The sequence below is a fragment of the Chroicocephalus ridibundus genome, chromosome 10, assembly GCF_963924245.1.
Source record: "Chroicocephalus ridibundus chromosome 10, bChrRid1.1, whole genome shotgun sequence".
NCBI lineage: Eukaryota > Metazoa > Chordata > Aves > Charadriiformes > Laridae > Chroicocephalus > Chroicocephalus ridibundus.
The window spans coordinates 5720066-5737541 of record NC_086293.1 but is presented as its reverse complement, the minus strand read 5'-3'; the positions used below and the strand labels follow the sequence as shown (position 1 = coordinate 5737541).

The window sequence follows — 17476 nt, the reverse complement described above, 5'->3', positions numbered from 1 at the left end:
GTCAGGAGGAAGGCAGTTTACAGTCTAGGTTTGAGGACTTCCGTTGGGAAAAGTAATTTTGATTATATATCTGGAAGAGGGATGCCGGGTAGCAGTGTTGTGCATTTCTCCAGTTTTTGCCATCTCGAAGCACTATGAAAATGTTTGATTTGAAATTTCACAACCCTCCTTTGAGTGTATCAGAGCTGGAAACAGACAGGAGATTGCCCAGTGCTCTGGTGTAACCATCAGCCATTCCTCCATGGTGCCTGCGAGAGGAGGGACGACCCGAGGAGCACCCCACCTGGGCTGCATTTTGGGGTCCCGGAGGGGCTGGGCGTGGAGGTGCCGGAGCAGCTACTGGTGACATGGGGTGCCGGTGGCCGCCAGCCGTGCCATACAGGGGTTGTATAAGTGCTCTTTGGTGTTTATGTAACCCGGGTCTCAGCATCCACAGTGTTGAGGCACGGCCAGAACAAGAGCTCTTGGGTATTTGGGGCCTGGTTCTGCTTGCATAATCCCAGGGCTAGAAGATATATTGTCTGTCACCAAAGTTGGCTGTTTGATGTTCCAGTTTGCCTCTCGGCGCTGCTTGGTTTTTGGGTGGTACCTTCCTTGCTCCTGCCCATCACTTCTGCTCCTGAAGGATTCTTTCAGGCCAGGAGAGGGGTTTTATTCTGCAGCGTAACCTCATCAGTAAGTGACGCGCTGAAAGACCTCCGAAGGAAAAAAGAAGGGCAGTGCTGCCTTACAATTTATCTTTTGAAGTTTTACATTGACTGGGGCTTCCTGCCCAAGAAGGAGGCTGCAGATGGATTTGGCTTTTGTGTGTTCCTGCTCGGGCTCCCTCCCTGCGCCCTGGCCCACAGAGCCTGTGCTGGTGCTGTGTTTTCTTCAGAGCTCATTTCAGGTCTCTCCCCTCCGTCCTCTGGCCCCGGGCTGGGGAGGGAGGCAGCCTGCCATCTCTCACCAGCAGCCTGCAGGCCTCAGAGAGGTGTCCTGAACCCGCAGCGACAGATCGCTTTACAGATACCTAGAGAAATGAAAAATGTGTTACTCAGACTTCAAGCAGCGCTATTTGTTATACCAATATGACAGTCTCTGTGTCTGGTTACGGTGACAAGTATGAACGGCAATCCTGAGGTGGTTAACTCCTAGATAAATCAGTAGCGGGAATGAAGATGTTAGAGCTGATGTACGTGCTGTTTGACAGGCAAGGGAGGCTTCCCCTGGGAGCAGGCAAGCTCTGGGGCTGGGCAGGCTCAGGCAGAAAGATGCCTGTGCGTCTCGCAGTGCCGTGGCTGTGACTCAGCAAGACACCAGCCATCGCAGCCCTTGGAGTCAAGCGGGGCCGGCATGCGGAGAGGGGCTGGGAGCTGCGGGTCCTGCTTGCCCAAGGCACACGGCATGGCTGCCCTCCCGGGAGCTCCCCACAGCCGTGGCCCTGCCGAGGAGAGGACATGCACGAGGGGCAGCCAGACAAGCACAAGAGTACCCCGTGCACGCCAGAAACCACCGATGTAGACAAAAGGCTGATCGCGGCTCAGTGTCGTCTCTCGTGTTGTCAGCGAGTGGGTGGCTGGAGAGGGCCGAGAGGCGCCCGGCACGCTGGGCCCCGGCGAGCGGGTGCTGTGGCGCCGGGGCGGGGGGGGGTAGGTGTGCCGGTTTATATAATCCTTACATAATTAGGTCTTTGTTAAGCAGTTGTGGCTGGGAGGGGCGTCCTGCCTCCCAAGACTGAGCCCGATTATTTTTCCGAGGAGAACAAAGTCTTGTTGCTAATTAGCTGCCCTGATGGCGGCTGCGGGGAGTAGCTACAGCCTTGAGTCATCAAAGGGGCCGTGTCCCCCTCTGTCCCCCCTTTCTGGGGGCTGATGCGTGTCAAGCCCTGGGAGGGGGCTTTGTGGCTCTCCTGGGTGTTGCAGCGGGTGGGACCTGGAGGAAGGGGTCTGAGCAGCCCCCCTGCTTTCCCCTACACTGTCCTTGAGGGGTCTCACAAGGAATTTCCCGCCTCCAGCCTTGGGGTGCTCGAGGGTTTTCCTAATGCCGGCTCTGTGAGAGGGTGCTCTGTGCAGACGCCTCTCCTCCCTTCTTGCATGGCATCTGTGCAACAGTTGCACCAGTTGCATACAGAGAAAGAGTATTCTGAAAATATTTAATTTATTTTCTGCTTCAGCTGAACACAGGATGAGTTGGAGCACTCTGGCTGTTGTCGGCCTCAGAGGTAATTGCTGTGCTGTGGTTCTTCAGGTGCCGAGCACAGTTGAACTCTGGCATCACCTACGCACCTCTCCAGTGCCCAGTGCACTGGGAAACCCCACGTAACCCCAAAGAACATCTTCCAGCCTGTCAGTGCCTTCGCAGATGGGCTTGCTCTGCAGAGTCACTTCTCTAGCCTTTGGCACCGTTGTAGTTCAGTGTGTCAGTGGCTGCGAGTGTTGCAGCTGGAGCTGTGCAATTAAGTCTTTCTTGTGCCATCCCTCAGTGCTCCTCCCATTCTTGCTTTGACAGCTCAGTACCGGCTGTAGTAGGACTAGCTAGTACTAGCTGGTCTCTGACAAGCTATTGCCCACAAACTGCATGGAAGTTCCCAGAACGCCTGCAATAATATTTAACTGCTCCTTGCTCTTTGTGCAGGACAAAAGAGAGCTCCCAAAGCAAGAACTAACTCCTCGCTGCTCTGTATGCAACTACCTTCCTCACCATGCGTGCGCATCCCTGTCTCTAGGGTAAGAAATAATGCCCAGAGACTCAGCAAAATACTGCTATTCGGCATCCTGAGTTTCCGTAGTGAATTGATTTTAGAAATAAACAACTGTCTGGTTTTCAGTGGCATGCCTTCCCTGGAGGCGTTTGAGTTATCCTGGCAGAGAGAAGCTGGCCTCCCAGGAGGAGGGTGAACCACAAGTTAGCTGTGGTAGCCAGCTAGTAACTGAGGGGGCAAGGAAGTAATCATCTTACAGCGTTTTGTCTACAGAGGGGTCTCTTGCACCTTCTTGTGCAACAGCCTCAGGTCGGGGACCCCCAGGTCTTACCCTGAATGGCATTTTCTATACTCCTAGGAGTATCGGACTGTTGCCTGAGCTGTGGATGTTTACTTGTTGTGTGCACAGACACTTGCACTTACTGAGGTTTGCCTCGGAGCGTGCAGACTGGATGCAGCTATAACGCTGTTTCTCACACACCTCAGCGTCAGGAGAAGACTGTGTTAGTCACAGAAATCTCACGCTCCAAAAAATGTACCTGCTGCTTCATGACACTTCACAGCGACCCGAGCCCCCTTGCAGAGCAGGCTGTATGTGTCGAGAACAATTCACTGCTGAATCCAAGATGGTAGAGAATATTCTCCAGGCTCTATCCCGTGCTGTTTTATGGGAAATTTGGGAGTGTTCTGCAGGAGGAGGTGATGAGGTGAGTTTTATAAGCTTGGGTGCAATAAGAAGTGCCCCACTGTGGGCCAGATCTTTTGCTATGTTATGCTGTGTGCGGTATTTAGGGGCAGCTCTGGCAGTCACACCACAGAGAGCGTCTGAAACAGAGTTATACAGAGCAGTCACGACTCCTTTCCTTACAGAGGCTTCCCAACTGTAATACGCAAGTGTCGGTCGAGAAGCCAAACACCTCCTTCTGCGTGTATGTACAGCTGGGGGCGGTGGTTGCTGCTGCTTAGTGAGCAGAGGAAACTGGCAACCCCTGGTCTGCGGCACGAACCAGGGCCGTGCTGTAATCAGGTCTACTGGCTTTTGATAGTGCAGGCATATTTTAAACCTCCACGAAGTGCGCGAGAAAGGATAGGTGTGCCCCTCTTGGCGCTCAGGGTACCTTGTGGGACAGAGTGCCTGGGTGTGTGCTGGTGTCCGTCACTGAAGACCGGTGGGAACCGCTCAGGGACCTCTCAGGCGGAGAGCTGTAACCCACCTGAAGGAGCAGCTGCTTGAAGAGCTGACTGTTTGCATCTGTGCAATCACCACCACCCTCCAGAGACCTTCTTTGTATATCTGGTGCCTATTCTGGTGAGCACAGTGCAAAATGTGCAACAGAGCTGGTGTGAACCCAGCAGTTAGTGTTCCAGCTGATTCTCAATCCCCACAGTGTGTAAGCATGGGAGGGGTTTACGTCCTCATCAGTGGCCATGACGGACACATGTGGACCTAGGCCTGCCCTTTCGCCCGACTGTGCTTGGGCGTATGCGGCTGATCTCCCTGTGCAAGGCTGTGCCAGGTTGTCACCCATGGGCTGGTGGCAGTGCTTTTCGCATTGAGGCAAGGTGGATAACTGCCCAGGTCTTCCTAGAGTGCGCTAACAGCCTAAGCATGATTGGGCAGTTGTCAGCATGCAAACAGGGCTGGCAAATTTTTGTGTTGTGTACTTGTATAGCCATGTCAGAGTAGCGTGTTGAGCTCCTGTACTACTTGTATAGCCATGCCAGAGTAGCGTGTTGAGCTCCTGTTACAAAACCATAATTGCATTTCTGCTGTAGATGTAGGCTTGGCAGAATTGGGGCAGGAATTGTTCCATTGATTACCTGATGGGACCTGTTCAGCGAGGCTGTTCCCACACTCCCTCCAACCCAAAGACCGAACCTGTTCTTGTGCAAAATAGGGTTTTGTGTGTGTAGTTATTGTTTCTTAATGCGTTTCTGTCCCAGTGTGGGTCCCAGTTACACAGCATGGCGCTCGCCACACTGGAGTGCAGCCACATGGCTGCAGCGGGGAGGCTCGCTTTTCACAAGCGGTAAGATTCAGGCTGTGTACACAATCAGAAGTTTTAATACAAAACAGCAACCAAACAATTCCTGCTAGTAGCTGCCAGCTCGTATCACAGGTGTGGTGAGAGCTGTCGCATGGTTAGATGGAAGTGACTTGTGATTTTATCATTGTGTGAGTTTAAGCTTGGTGAAAAGCAGCTTTATTCATTGCAGTGGCAAGGATGGGACCGGCCTTGGGAAGCCGCCTGTCCTCTGAATTCCACTGCAGCTGAATCAATGTGATGTTTGGTAATGTCGCTGGTGTAGAAGAGATCTCAGTATCTAGATGCATATGTGTCAGGAACGTGGGCTGAGGCACAGATTGTGTTCCTCACCTCAGAACTTGTATTGGCAGGACAAACACCAGCCTGAGCAGACATGGCTGTGGTGGATGAGGGCCTGTACTCAGTACAGGGCCAAATTTATGGTCAGATTTTAGGCTTCGGGCTCCTGCTCAGATGAGAATTATCTTTTTAAAAAAACCTGTCTGATCCAGCTGTGTGTGTTTCACCGGAGCTTGTATTACACGTGATTGAGAGGAAAGAAAAGTAAAATGCAGAGGTAGAATGAGTATACACAGCGATTGTACAACAAATACGAAAACATACTGAGGAGACACATAATGGCCTCACCTTTGGGCAGCTGAGCCTTTGGATTTTGTTAGCATCACCCTCGTCCTGAAGGCATCCTTTGCTGGCATGGTGCAGGTGGCAGAGTCGCTGCCAAAGGAGGTGACGTGGGCAGTTGCTGGGATGTGGGGAGAGAAGTGCTTCCTCTTCCAAACAAGCATGACTTTGTGCTCTCTAATGCCTTGTCAAGGTCCCCTGGGCCCAGGGTGAGATGGCTGCAGTGTAACCATGGCAGTGTTTGTCTCCGGGATAGTCACTGGTTTAATGACTCATCCCGGAGAATGTGATCACGTGTGCAGCCTCCCTGCGTCCCTTTGCCGTATTTCATCCAGTCTTTTGATCTAGTTGTATAACCAGGAGTTGAGAGGGGTAGGGGGAAGGAAACAGTGCGGGGGAATTGCAGGTAATGCGACCAAAATGTGTCTGTAGCTCAAATAGCAGAGCTGGTGTCTGGGAAGCCTGGGAAACTGGGTTTATTCCCAGCACAGTTCTCTGTCTGCAAGTGAATGTGATGCGTCATGTCTGAGCTTGTAAGTTTGAGGAGGCATGGTGGGAGGACAGGGCTCCAAGACCTTGGCTGCGGTGGGAGAACTACTGTGACTGTAGGAGCAAACCCCTTTGCAATTATGGTTTTGCTTTCCTGCGTTCATCGGGAGCTCTGTTTCCTCACATAAGTCGTGGATACCTGTTTTTCTAGTGCGTATAGGACTTGCTGGGACTGATGGTCACAGAAATGTTTGAGCTGCTCTGCTGATATTGGTCCATGGCGGGGTGAGCCCTGGAGTCCCAAATGGATTCTGACATAGACTTTAAGCAAATGCTGGGGCAGGTCTGGTGGGATGTCTGGAGAGGAAGCTTGCAGAGCTGGCGCTTTTGACCAAGGTTTGAATCTAGTTCTTGTCATCTCAGATTTAAGAGGTGATATTGGTGGTAAGGTTAATTTAATAGGCATATTAACGTGGCAGCTGTAGAGGTGCCTGTGCATGCAACGTGCTATACTGAAGCATCCTTCGTTTAAGCTCCCAGCTTTTTGAGAAGGGGTGCTCTTTGTCTCCAATCCCACGGAGTTACAATGTGATGCTTGTTGGTTCTGTATTGCTTCATCTGCCACATTCCTCAGCGCTGATGTCGTCTTTCCTTCAAAGTTCTGTCTAAGTGTCATTTCAGTTCAGTCATTAGCTCAAATACACAGTATAGGCAAGAAAGCTGATTATGGGATGAGGTTCAGGGTATCTCTTTGCCTGACACAAGAGGACAAGATGCTTCAAAGAAGCTATTACAAGGCTTGTCAGAAATAGTTTACTTCAAGGGAAGCTTTTGAACAGAAACATTTCCTTTCTGTGCTCTACGAGCATTAGCATGGTCACTGGCAGCCTGTTGGAGAGCAAAATGTCACATAGAACAAGGTGTCATTTCACATGTCGTTAAAACTGAATTCAGCCATTAACACAAGTCTGAAAATAGGAGCACGTAGAGAAAAGGGTGTGCATGTGGTTTACAATGTGGAAAGAGTGTTGCCACTTAACTTTTTGTTTTTAAAAAAGCTTGCCAGAAGTTACCATTTAAGTCATGAGAGTGGAGCCTGTGATAAAACCACTAAGCTGCCTGCTAAGCCATGACCCCGTGTTTGAACCAGATAACCTCTTGCATGGTATGTTCTGTTAACTTGGAAGATGGTTGCACAGGTATCATACAAATGGAAATTTCTGCCCCCCTTGAATGTTGTGAAACAAAGGTAAACAGATTTGAGTTCCTTGTTTTAATTGGAGCTCGTTGGGCCCCTGTAGGAAAACAGGCCCTTAGGGACAGCAAGTGCTCTTAGTGGACTGAAATAATTTTGCCTTGTTTTCTTGTCAAGACACTTTTGGGCTTTGTCGAATGGTGTTCGTCCTAGCTTTCACTGTGAATAGACCCTTTACCATAAAACTTTTTAACGCTCTTTGAGTGGCACTGCCAGAAAGGGCCCCAATTTTGACCCTCAGAGAAACACGCTTGCAAACGAGTGAGAATAGGGATTGTTGGTTCCCTTTCAGCTCAAATCCTGATGGAAGGCCAGCTGCCAGCCTGGCACTGTTGTTCTCATGTCATTTCCTCCTTGTCTTTTCAGACCAACCCCAGGAAGCCGTGTTCAGCGGTGACCATGTTGAACATGCGGAGGATGGAGAATGGCAGCGCTCTACTTCAACTACCTCATCTCAGAGTGAGCGGGCAGAGCGACTCTTGCAGAACCAGCACAAGAGCCTGGCCTCTGAGGACACCAAAAAGAAGAGGGCTCAGAAACCGTCTCACATGCGGAGGAACATAAGGTAAGGAGCAGCAGGACAGAAAGAGTTAGGGTCCTATATAGCCTTTTGGGTAAAAATGGAGTATCTGGACTTTCCCTCTGAGCTACATTTTGCCACTGCTGGCAAACCAGATGGCTTTTCTTTTCCAAAACCTTCGGATTTCACCAGTGGGAGTAGTATGATCTCAGACTGGAGTGCTGCATGTGGGTGCAGACTTGTTTGGTATTTCAGAAGAGTGAATATTTGGTTTTGGAATATATTGCAAAAATTGTGTAGTTGCTGCTGGCTTTTAAGACACGAAACTGAAAAACAGCACCACCATTAAGTAAATATCCAGTTTCAGATATCTGCTGATGAGGATCCTATTGCAAACAGCCTAAAATATAGTCTTTCCTTCTATTATCCTGGGTATTTGTTGGCAGGAATGCTGTTGCTGTGACTGGTGACTGAAATGACGGAAATCAATTTCACCTGAATTTTATAAAGCAGTAATTGTTTGGTTGTGTAAGTCACCACATACATTCTGGGACGGGTTGTCAGGTGGTAATTCACTAGGAAATTTTGTTCAAGGGGATCTAAAACGCTCGGAGGAGTCATGATGGAGCAGGAAGTCCTGTGGCAGCAAGTGGCTCTCTTGCCCTGTACGTAGCGTGCTGGTGGTCTTGGGTTCATATTTAAGCTTGTGCAGATTGATTTTTCTTAAAGCCGAAGAAATGAGCATTGAGTGGGCCTTAGAAACTGAGACTTCGTTAGAATGGAGGCGGTATCCCTGCAGTGTGGGGTTGGGTGGATTTGAAGGCTAGTTTGAGGGAGCTGGATTTTACCACTGCTTGTATTGCACCTCTGCCCTGGCAAAAGAGCCTTCCTTTCCAGGGCTGCACATGTGAACCTGAAGTGGGAGAAAAGCAACTTTTGGAAGTAATGAAAATTACCTGTAAAAGTAAGGTGCTCTGAGAGCATCCTTTGAGACAATTGTTAAAGCCATCAGAGGTCCTAGTTACTGAAAATACTGTATCGGAGGAGAATCAGGGTGATGACTTTTTGTGGGTCAATTGATGCCTTTTCTTCCCATATATCTTCGTTGCTTGACTTTGTGCATTTTCTGTTTATAAACTGTGTAGCAATAAATAACAGCCACATAGCAATATATAACACCCTTTTAGACAGAAGAACTAGTCTGTGATAACCTAAGTATATACTTACCCACTCACGTTTTTCCTCCTTTCATTATTTTGCTTCTGTCAAACTTTTGTCTTTTCCTTGAGTAACGGTAGTGTTACCTGTAGATGGGGAGAACAGTCTTGAAAAAGCTATAGAATTTGTCTGTAGCTTTTGGTGATGATGTTCCTCATCTGTGCGGCTGACAGACTACCTGGAGCTTGTCAATCAGCTTTTGAGCCAGCTGCATGGCCATTCAGGTTTTTGGAAGAAATTGTTTGAGTGTAACCACATTATGTTTCTCTGTTTGCTCCTGTGTTCAGAAAGCTGTTGCGTGAGGACCAACTGGAAGCTGTGACAAAAGCAGCCCAGCAGGAAGAGTTGGAGAGAAGGAAACGGTTAGAGCAGCAGCGGAAGGATTATCCAGCCACTATCCCAACTGTACCCCTAGAGTTTCTTCCTGGTAAGCAGTGGGAGATGCCACACAAAGCAAGATTTTTGAGGATAGAAGCTGAATGAAGAAGGTAGTGCCATGCTTGTCTGTAATAGGACAAGGGATAATGGTTTTAAACTAAAAGAGGGTAGATTCAGACTTCGATATAAGTAAGAATTTTTTTATGCTGAAAGTGGTGAGACACTGGCCCAGGTTGCCCAGAGAGGTGGTTGATGCCCCATCCCTGGAGACATTCAAGGTCAGGCTGGATGGGGCTCTGAGCAACATCATCTAGTTGAAGATGTCCCTGCTCATTGCAGGGGCATTGGAGTAAATGGCCTTAAAGGTCCCTTCCAACCCAAACCATTCTATGATTCTATACTGCGCTTGAACTTTCAAGTGTAAACTCTTGAAAGGACAGTTCCAAACCCCTTGTTGGTTCAGTGTAGTCCCTTCCGCTTCTGAGCTAGTTCTGAATCAAGATGCTGTGCCTACATGGTGAAAGCTGCCAGGTAACTGTTGCTGAAGATCACAGAATCATAGAATCATTTAGGTTGGAAAAGACCCTTGGGATCATCGAGTCCAACCATCAGCTCCACTCTACGAAGTTCTCCCTTACACCATATCCCTTAACACCACATATAAGACATCTAGTTAGACGTCAAAACATGTAACTAGATGTTTTGACAAGTTAATTGTGTGTAAGTGGGATGTTCGAATAGGTCTGTCTCTCTTTCCAACTGATATAGAAGCTTAAACAAACAGACTTGACAGAAATGTCATGTCCTTGGTCCAGATCATATTCGTACTGTGAATGGTCTGGTAACGCGTGGGTCTGGTATTAGGGATAGTGAAACAGTAGACTGGGTGTACATATGTTCGTGATGTAACCTTGTCCTTTCTTGCATGTTTCAGCAAGCAGTGAAATAGCAGGCAGTATAAATGGTTATGTCTTCCGGTGAATATGTCATCTTGCATTCTCTTCTAATCTGGATCATTTCAGTGATGTAGTTTATAGCACAGCCTCTCAGACGGGTGTAAATGGCAGAGAAGTGCAGTTGGAAGTTGTGTCGGGGGTAAGGAGTTCTTGAGTTGACTTTCCCTCTTGAGAAAAATGTATATTCTCCCTTAAGTGCAAGAGTTCAAAACATTTTACATGGGGGGGGAAGGAATAAGAGCTATTTAAAGCACATTAACTGTTGCAGAGTAGGTTGCAGCCCCAGAAGAACATCGTTGCTTGCTGAGTCACTGCAGCGGTGCTTATTTGGCCCTGTTGAGCTTGCCTCTCTCCCCACATGGCACTACATACAAACAAACGGTCTTGATCAGCAGAAGTTGCTTATGATATTGTGGGATATAATTATTACAGTGTCCCTGCTAACAAAGGGCAGTTATCATCCCTTCAGCAGTTGATACTTTCTCTGCTGGGTGAAAAACAGCTTTTATTTATCAGACCTCAATAAAACAGAATAAAAAAAAAAAAAGGGGGGTGGGTCTTTAATATGTCGCATGGTCAGTGTGCCCCAGTCAGGGCATGCAATGGAGAGGGTGCCATCAGCAATGGGCTATTGTTTCGGCAATGGAGAAAGGAGGAGATTGTGACCCAGGAAGCTGAGTCATAGCAGTATTGTAGACAGTGAGAGTCTGTTATGGAAAATTCCAGGGCTAAGTTACTGGAGCAAAAGTGGAAGGAAATACTGTCTGGTTTCTGAACAATTTTGTCTCCTTCCCCATTATTATGAATTACTTATTGTTTGTAATTTATGTTTGTAGAGGACATCGTTTTCAGAACAGCAGAGGCTACTCAGCTCCCCCCTCAGGTCCTGGCTGAGGAAGTGATCTGCCTAGATAGTACCAGCAGTGGCAGTGAAGATGATGCTAAAGGAAAAAATAGTATTAAAGATGGTAAGTGACCAATCGCCTCAGCCTGGTCTTCTCACAATATGCTGTTTATTTAGCCACAAGCCTCCCGTTTTCGTCTAGTCAGATGCTCCAGTAGTGAGTAACTTCAGGTTTTTGTAGGCCTATTGGTTTTTTAAAATATATGGCCACTTCTGACCTTTGAGTCCTAAACTGACATTTATACCCTGGCCTATCAGGCACTCTTGTGAACTGGTGTTTATTTCTGCTTTGTAAATGCACTTAATTTTGCTCAGTGCTCTGCTGAAGAATGCTTACATGAGATGTAGCATCATCTGCTGTATATAAAAGGAGCATCTAAGTACTCACATGTGCAGCTGAAAGTGGAGTTTGTGTCCCTTGTCCCACATGGATCTAAACTGATTCCTTTATGCCACTCCAGTAGAGTACTTCTGCCTGATTTCCTTGGCGGTCCTTAGAGACCGTGTCAACAAGTAAAATGCTTGTCTGAGTTTGGGAATTAAGAGAACATACGGAGGAGAAGGTAAAACTCTTACAGAAACTGTCTCTGTTCTTTTTGGGTCAGCCCAAAGTAGTGTTCTCTGAAACATGGGGAAACCCGTGGAAACTCATGCTTTTATATGCGGATCTGGCGGGCCTGATGTGTGCCTGTATTGTGCCTGCTTATTCAGAATAGGTTATTAGGCCAGTGTGGAATTGCAAAAGGTGGTAGCCTTATTTTCCCGTTACGATTTTTTTTTTTTTCCATGGATGATAAACCCCCAAGATGTCAAGTTAACCTTTGCCCTTATTCTTTCCTGTTTTGGTTACGTTACAGAAGTGATTGAGCTAAGTTCAGGAGAGGATGATGCCCTCCAAATTGTGGACAGCAGTGACTCTGGCAACGAAGGGGAAGAGGATGGCAGTGAAGAGAGCAGTGGCTCTCATGTGAATGATGCCTTAAATCAGTCAGATGCTCTGGGGCAAGTCATTGTCAACATCAATCATCCACCAAATGAGGAGGACATTTTCCTGGCTCCCCAGCTTGCACATGCAGTAAAACCTCATCAGGTAGGCTTTATTAGCCTTGAAAATACAGTGAATTCGGGCAAGCCTGCCTTGTAATCTCAGCAGAACTTCTTTGGTGAGCTCTGTGACCTGTCTGGTTGCGGTGATGGCTGTTGCGGACACTCAAATGACAAGGACAAATGAAAGGAAGGCCAGAGCTATATGTAACTTTTGCTATTGTTATCATCAGACCTTTGTATATTTAGATGAACATTTGAAAAATAAAAATACATTTATACACAAACTAATCAACCCCAATTGAGATTCTCTGGCTAAAAATTAATTTTGATTTATTGTTATATTCTCAGGAAGTTTTATGAGTATCTAAAGCTTTCTCAGCCTTCCCTAGCTTAGAGTACTGTAGTGAACTTAAAAATATCCCCTTTATATTTTCATGGTTTATGCAATCCTAATGTGCGTGCCACTCTGTAAGTACATACCCATCTTGGGTTGTTTTTTCTTCCACTATTCTAATACTTTTTCTACTTTTCTGTCTAGATTGGCGGGATCCGATTCCTGTATGACAACTTGGTCGAGTCCTTGGAGAGATTTAAAACCAGCAGTGGGTTTGGGTGTATTTTAGCACATAGCATGGGCCTGGGCAAGACCATACAGGTCATCTCTTTCTTGGATGTACTTTTTCGGCACACGGAGGCAAAGACTGTTCTTGCCATTGTACCTGTAAGTAGCTATGTGAAGGGCTGGCTGAGGGCTTCCTTGCGCTACTTCTTTCTTTGCGTAGAGAAGACTGAATAGTGTCCTGTTTCATGTCACGCTCCATCATAGCCTTGCTGCTCTTCTCTCTCTTTCGTTCCGTGTGTCTCTGAGTTTGCATGCTGTGGCCTGCTTCTTCTGTCCGGGCGCAGCTGAGTGTTGTTCCCTGTTCTCATTTTTGCTCTTAAATCCAGAGCGACTCAATCGGATTTTAATCCTTCCATGGCTAACTTTTTCAGGTGAATACGCTCCAAAACTGGCTAGCAGAATTCAACATGTGGCTCCCAGCACCTGAAAACCTTCCTGCTGATTATAACTCCAAAGAGGTCCAGCCCCGCACCTTCAAAGTCCATATCCTGAATGATGAACACAAGTAGGTGCCAGTAAAAGCCCTTTTGGGCTCTTGGGCTGCATCTTATGGAACTGTTATCAGAATTGCTGTTGCACACTGTTTAATTTGAGCTAATTCTGCGCCCTCGACTCCCAGATCTTTCCCACTCTGCATTTGTTGTGGATGCTGTCTTGAGGGGAGGATTTTGGTACCTGTGAGAGACTTGCTGTCTCTTTCATTCAGTATTTATATCTTATACTTCCTCCCCACGCTGCTGACATGCCTTTCTGTTCTTCTGTGTATGCTGAGATCAGGAACCCAGTTCCAGAGACAGAGCTACTTCTGCAGAGAGGAGCAGAAGTGCTATGGTTTGTTCCTGGTGGTACACTGCTAGTCCTGTCAGAGTCCTGGGATTCCATGTGTCTTTTGTATTTTAAATGTGGGTTGGTCTTTTTTTTTTTTGCTGAGATTGTTCACACACTTAGGGTTTCCTCTACCCGACACTGTGGCTTTTGTTCTCCGTAAGGAATTCTGTCAAGTTATACAAAGCCGCCTTGTCCAGGAGAAATCAGTGGTTGCGGTTATAGCCTGGTCTGGAGTGTATACTTGCCTCGTGGATCTCTCCTTCTTTCTGGGTCATTTTTCTTGCATGGATCAGGATAGTGTGGGGATCCTAGGGAACTCTCAGTTCATTGGCTACGTTCATGCACTTCTCTGAGGTCGTCACCTTCTGGGTGGAATGTACTTTGAATCTGCTGATGCTACTCCAGTCATGTGCTTACTATTGGATGGGATCTGGTGTGCTCTGGGAGGATTGAGTGGGGACAGTGTCTTGATCTGAACCAATTCTGAGCAGGCTTGCAGGGAAGGAATAGTCGAGGGACAGAACATTTGAAGAGACCACAACAAGAGATAAATTACTAGATGATTACAGCCATGTACATTAGCGGCTCGTTTTGAAAGACTGCCTCTGTCTCTTTAAAAAGGATGCTCTCCAGTTTGATATGTTTTTGTACACGACAAACCTCTACAGCTCAGTTCCTGTAAGGATTTCTCATTCTCAACTCTGCTACCTGTGGCACATAAAAGGCTTTTTTCTTCTCTGTACCAGATTGTCTCCCAAAGAAACTTCATTGTATTCCTCTGTCTGGTTTGATGCAAGAAAGTACTTCAATTAGTTGAACAGCTCTCTCTTCTCAGCAGACTCCAGTCCAGTTGTTCAGACTGACACTGGAGATAAAGCTTACAGTTTAATTGGTTTGTTTGTTTTGCAGGACAACAGCTGCACGTGCAAAGGTGGTGAATGACTGGGTGGTAGAAGGTGGTGTGCTGCTGATGGGATATGAGATGTACCGTCTCCTCTCACTGAAGAAGTCCTTTGCCACTGGCAGGAAGAAGAAAACAAAGAAACAAGCTGGCCCTGTCATTATTGACTTGGATGAGGAAGACCGGCAGCAAGAGCTTCTGAAAGGTGGGAGGCCAGTGCTTGAGAGAGAGAAAGTGTGATCCTGTTGTCCAGGTGGCTATCAACTCTGGCAGCACAGGGAAACAACTTATAACTTGCTCTTAGCATCCCTGATGTGATCAAACTTTGCTGGGCAGGACTGTGTCTTTGGAGACAGAAGATTGTTGAGCTTTGGTCGAGTCTTTAATTTCTTGCAATAGCTGCAAGTGAGCATGGAAGTCAATACACCGAACCTGGGGCTTTGTCTGTGTGAGATTTGCCAGTCTGATCTGATGCAAGACACCGAACTTGATGCAGTGCAGGTCATTGAGCAGAAATCAAGGGACATTCATGTCTGGTCGTTACCACATTATGCTAAATTGGAGCTAGTGTCTAGTCACATTTTGTTTCCTGAATCAGCCTTGCTCTCTGCCACTCATGAATACTGCTTTATTTGTCTTTCAGAACGTACCTCAAACTAGGACACAGAACTACCCTCCTTTTTTTTTTTTTTTTTTGTGAAGTTGGTGACCGTATAAAACCGGAACTTTGTCTTATTCATCTCTAACTAACACTTAATGTTCCTTATCCTCAGGGATTGAGAAAGCTTTGTCTCGCCCTGGCCCAGATGTGGTTATTTGTGATGAGGGACACCGGATAAAGAACTGCCATGCCAGCACTTCGCAGGCCCTGAAGAACATCCGTTCCCGCCGGCGGGTGGTGCTGACCGGCTACCCGCTCCAGAACAACCTCATTGAGTATTGGTGCATGGTAGACTTTGTCCGGCCTGACTTTCTAGGCTCACGGCAGGAATTCAGCAACATGTTTGAGCGCCCTATCCTGAATGGGCAGTGCATTGACAGCACCCCTCAAGATGTCCGTCTCATGAGGTATCGCAGTCATGTCCTGCATAGCCTGCTGGAAGGCTTTGTGCAGCGGTGAGTCCACAAGGAGTTCTTAATGATGTGGTCCGTGCAAACAGCTCCTTCATCCTAAATTAGCCTGCTTGTTTGCTGCGTTTATGCAGTACAGTTAATCATGCTGCCTTACAGAATCATAGAATCATTTTTGGTTGGAAAAGACCCTTAAAATCATCGAGTCCAACCATTTACCTGACACTACCAAGTCCACCACTAAACCACGTCCCTAAGCACCACATCTGCATGTCTTTTAAATACCTCCAGGGATTGTGACTCAACCACTTCCCTGGGCAGCCTGTTCCAATGCTTGACAACCCTTTCAGTGCAGAAATTTTTCCTAATATCCAATCTAAACCTCTCCTGGCACAACTTGAGGCCGTTTCCTCTTGTCCTCTCACCCGTTACTTGGGAGAAGAGACCGACCCCCCCGGCTACCCCCTCCTTTCAGGGGGTTGCAGAGAGCGAGAAGGTCTCCCCTCAGCCTCCTTTTCTCCAGGCTGAACACCCCCAGCTCCCTCAGCCGCTCCTCACAGGACTTGTGCTCCAGACTCCAGACCCCTCACCAGCCTCATTGCCCTTCTCTGGACACGCTCCAGCCCCTCAATGTCTGTCTTGTCGTGAGGGGCCCAAAACTGGACACAGTATTCGAGGTGCGGGCTTATGAGTTGCTGAGCACAGGGGGACAATCACTTCCCTAGTCCTGCTGGCCACACTATTTCTCATACAAGCCAGGATGCTGTTGGCCTTCTTGGCTACCTGGGCTCCTGGGCACACTGCTGGTTCCTATTCAGCTGGCCGTGAACCAATGCCTCCAGATCCTTTTCTGCCGGGCAGCTCTCCAGCCACTCTGCCCCAAGACTGTAGCGCTGCGTGGGGTTGTTGTGTCACACGGGCAGGACCCAGCCTTGTTGAACGTCATACAGTAGGCCTCCCCGCATCGATCCAGCTTTTTAGGCTTGAGTTTTAAACAGGTACCTTATCTGCCTTTGTGTGAGGATCTTAAGCATACAGAGAAGACCACAGAGGAGATTCTTAGGTTAGCAGATGCATGTTTCTCTCAGAATCTCTGTCTTGTTCAATCTGTCAGCTGCAAAGCGGTCCTTATGGGTCTGTTTTGTCTTGGGGGTAGAATTAAAGTGGGTTTTCTTTGGTACTACAGGCTCTGATAATGGAGAACAACACGTCTAACTGCACCAGAGTGACATCAGGTTTATTTTCATGTCTTAATAGTTAATTTGGATGTGTGCTTTCTGACATCTTCTACCCAAGGTAGAACCCTCAGTTATGGAAAGTGACAGTGTCTGCACCACTCTGGAAACAAATCAGCTTTGTTTATCAGATGAAGGTTCTAAGATGCTGGACCAGTGATTTGAATGGAGTGTCTTAGTCATTGGCAAAGCTAAAAAGAGACCTTAGGTCTTATTTCTGTTTTTCAACTGCCATGGAAAACAGGACTTTCATCACCCTCTTAACACTGTGACCTGTGCTAGAAGATCGTAACATTCAGATCTCTGTAATTGTGCTTACAGTCTGTGATTGGCTGCAGGGAGAGTATCTCGGAAGTGTCATGCATTAGAGAAGCACGCAACTAGAGGGCTTTCTCCCTGCAGCCAGATGGGCAAGAAATCAAAATCTTACCCCACAGGCAACCACAGAGAGATCAGAATGGAAATTCCCTTCCCTCTGTTTATGTCTCTCTCTTTATTTCCCCCACAGGCGAGGCCACAATGTGCTGAAGGTTCAACTCCCATCTAAGGAAGAACACGTCATTTTGGTACGTCTTTCAAAGATCCAGCGGGCCCTTTATACGGAGTTCATGAACCGGTTCCGAGATGCAGGCAACAGTGGCTGGCTGGGATTGAACCCACTCAAAGCTTTCTGTGTCTGTTGCAAGGTAGGTTTTGGCAG

At 47.5% G+C, this 17476-nt stretch overlaps 1 protein-coding gene across 5 annotated transcripts in view; it reads left to right on the top strand.

The window, feature by feature from the left end:
- The window catches only part of RAD54L2 (RAD54 like 2), a 70371-nt gene that overhangs the window by 41004 nt on the left and 11891 nt on the right, over nucleotides 1-17476 (top strand). For all 5 annotated transcript variants that reach the window (XM_063347571.1, XM_063347566.1, XM_063347567.1 and 2 more), the window contains 9 exons: nucleotides 7463-7661; nucleotides 9122-9261; nucleotides 11005-11136; nucleotides 11930-12162; nucleotides 12658-12840; nucleotides 13113-13246; nucleotides 14479-14675; nucleotides 15244-15586; nucleotides 17285-17462. In XM_063347571.1, coding sequence (XP_063203641.1) covers nucleotides 7463-7661; nucleotides 9122-9261; nucleotides 11005-11136; nucleotides 11930-12162; nucleotides 12658-12840; nucleotides 13113-13246; nucleotides 14479-14675; nucleotides 15244-15586; nucleotides 17285-17462 — 1739 coding nt within the window. The remainder of the gene's footprint in view (nucleotides 1-7462; nucleotides 7662-9121; nucleotides 9262-11004; nucleotides 11137-11929; nucleotides 12163-12657; nucleotides 12841-13112; nucleotides 13247-14478; nucleotides 14676-15243; nucleotides 15587-17284; nucleotides 17463-17476) is intronic.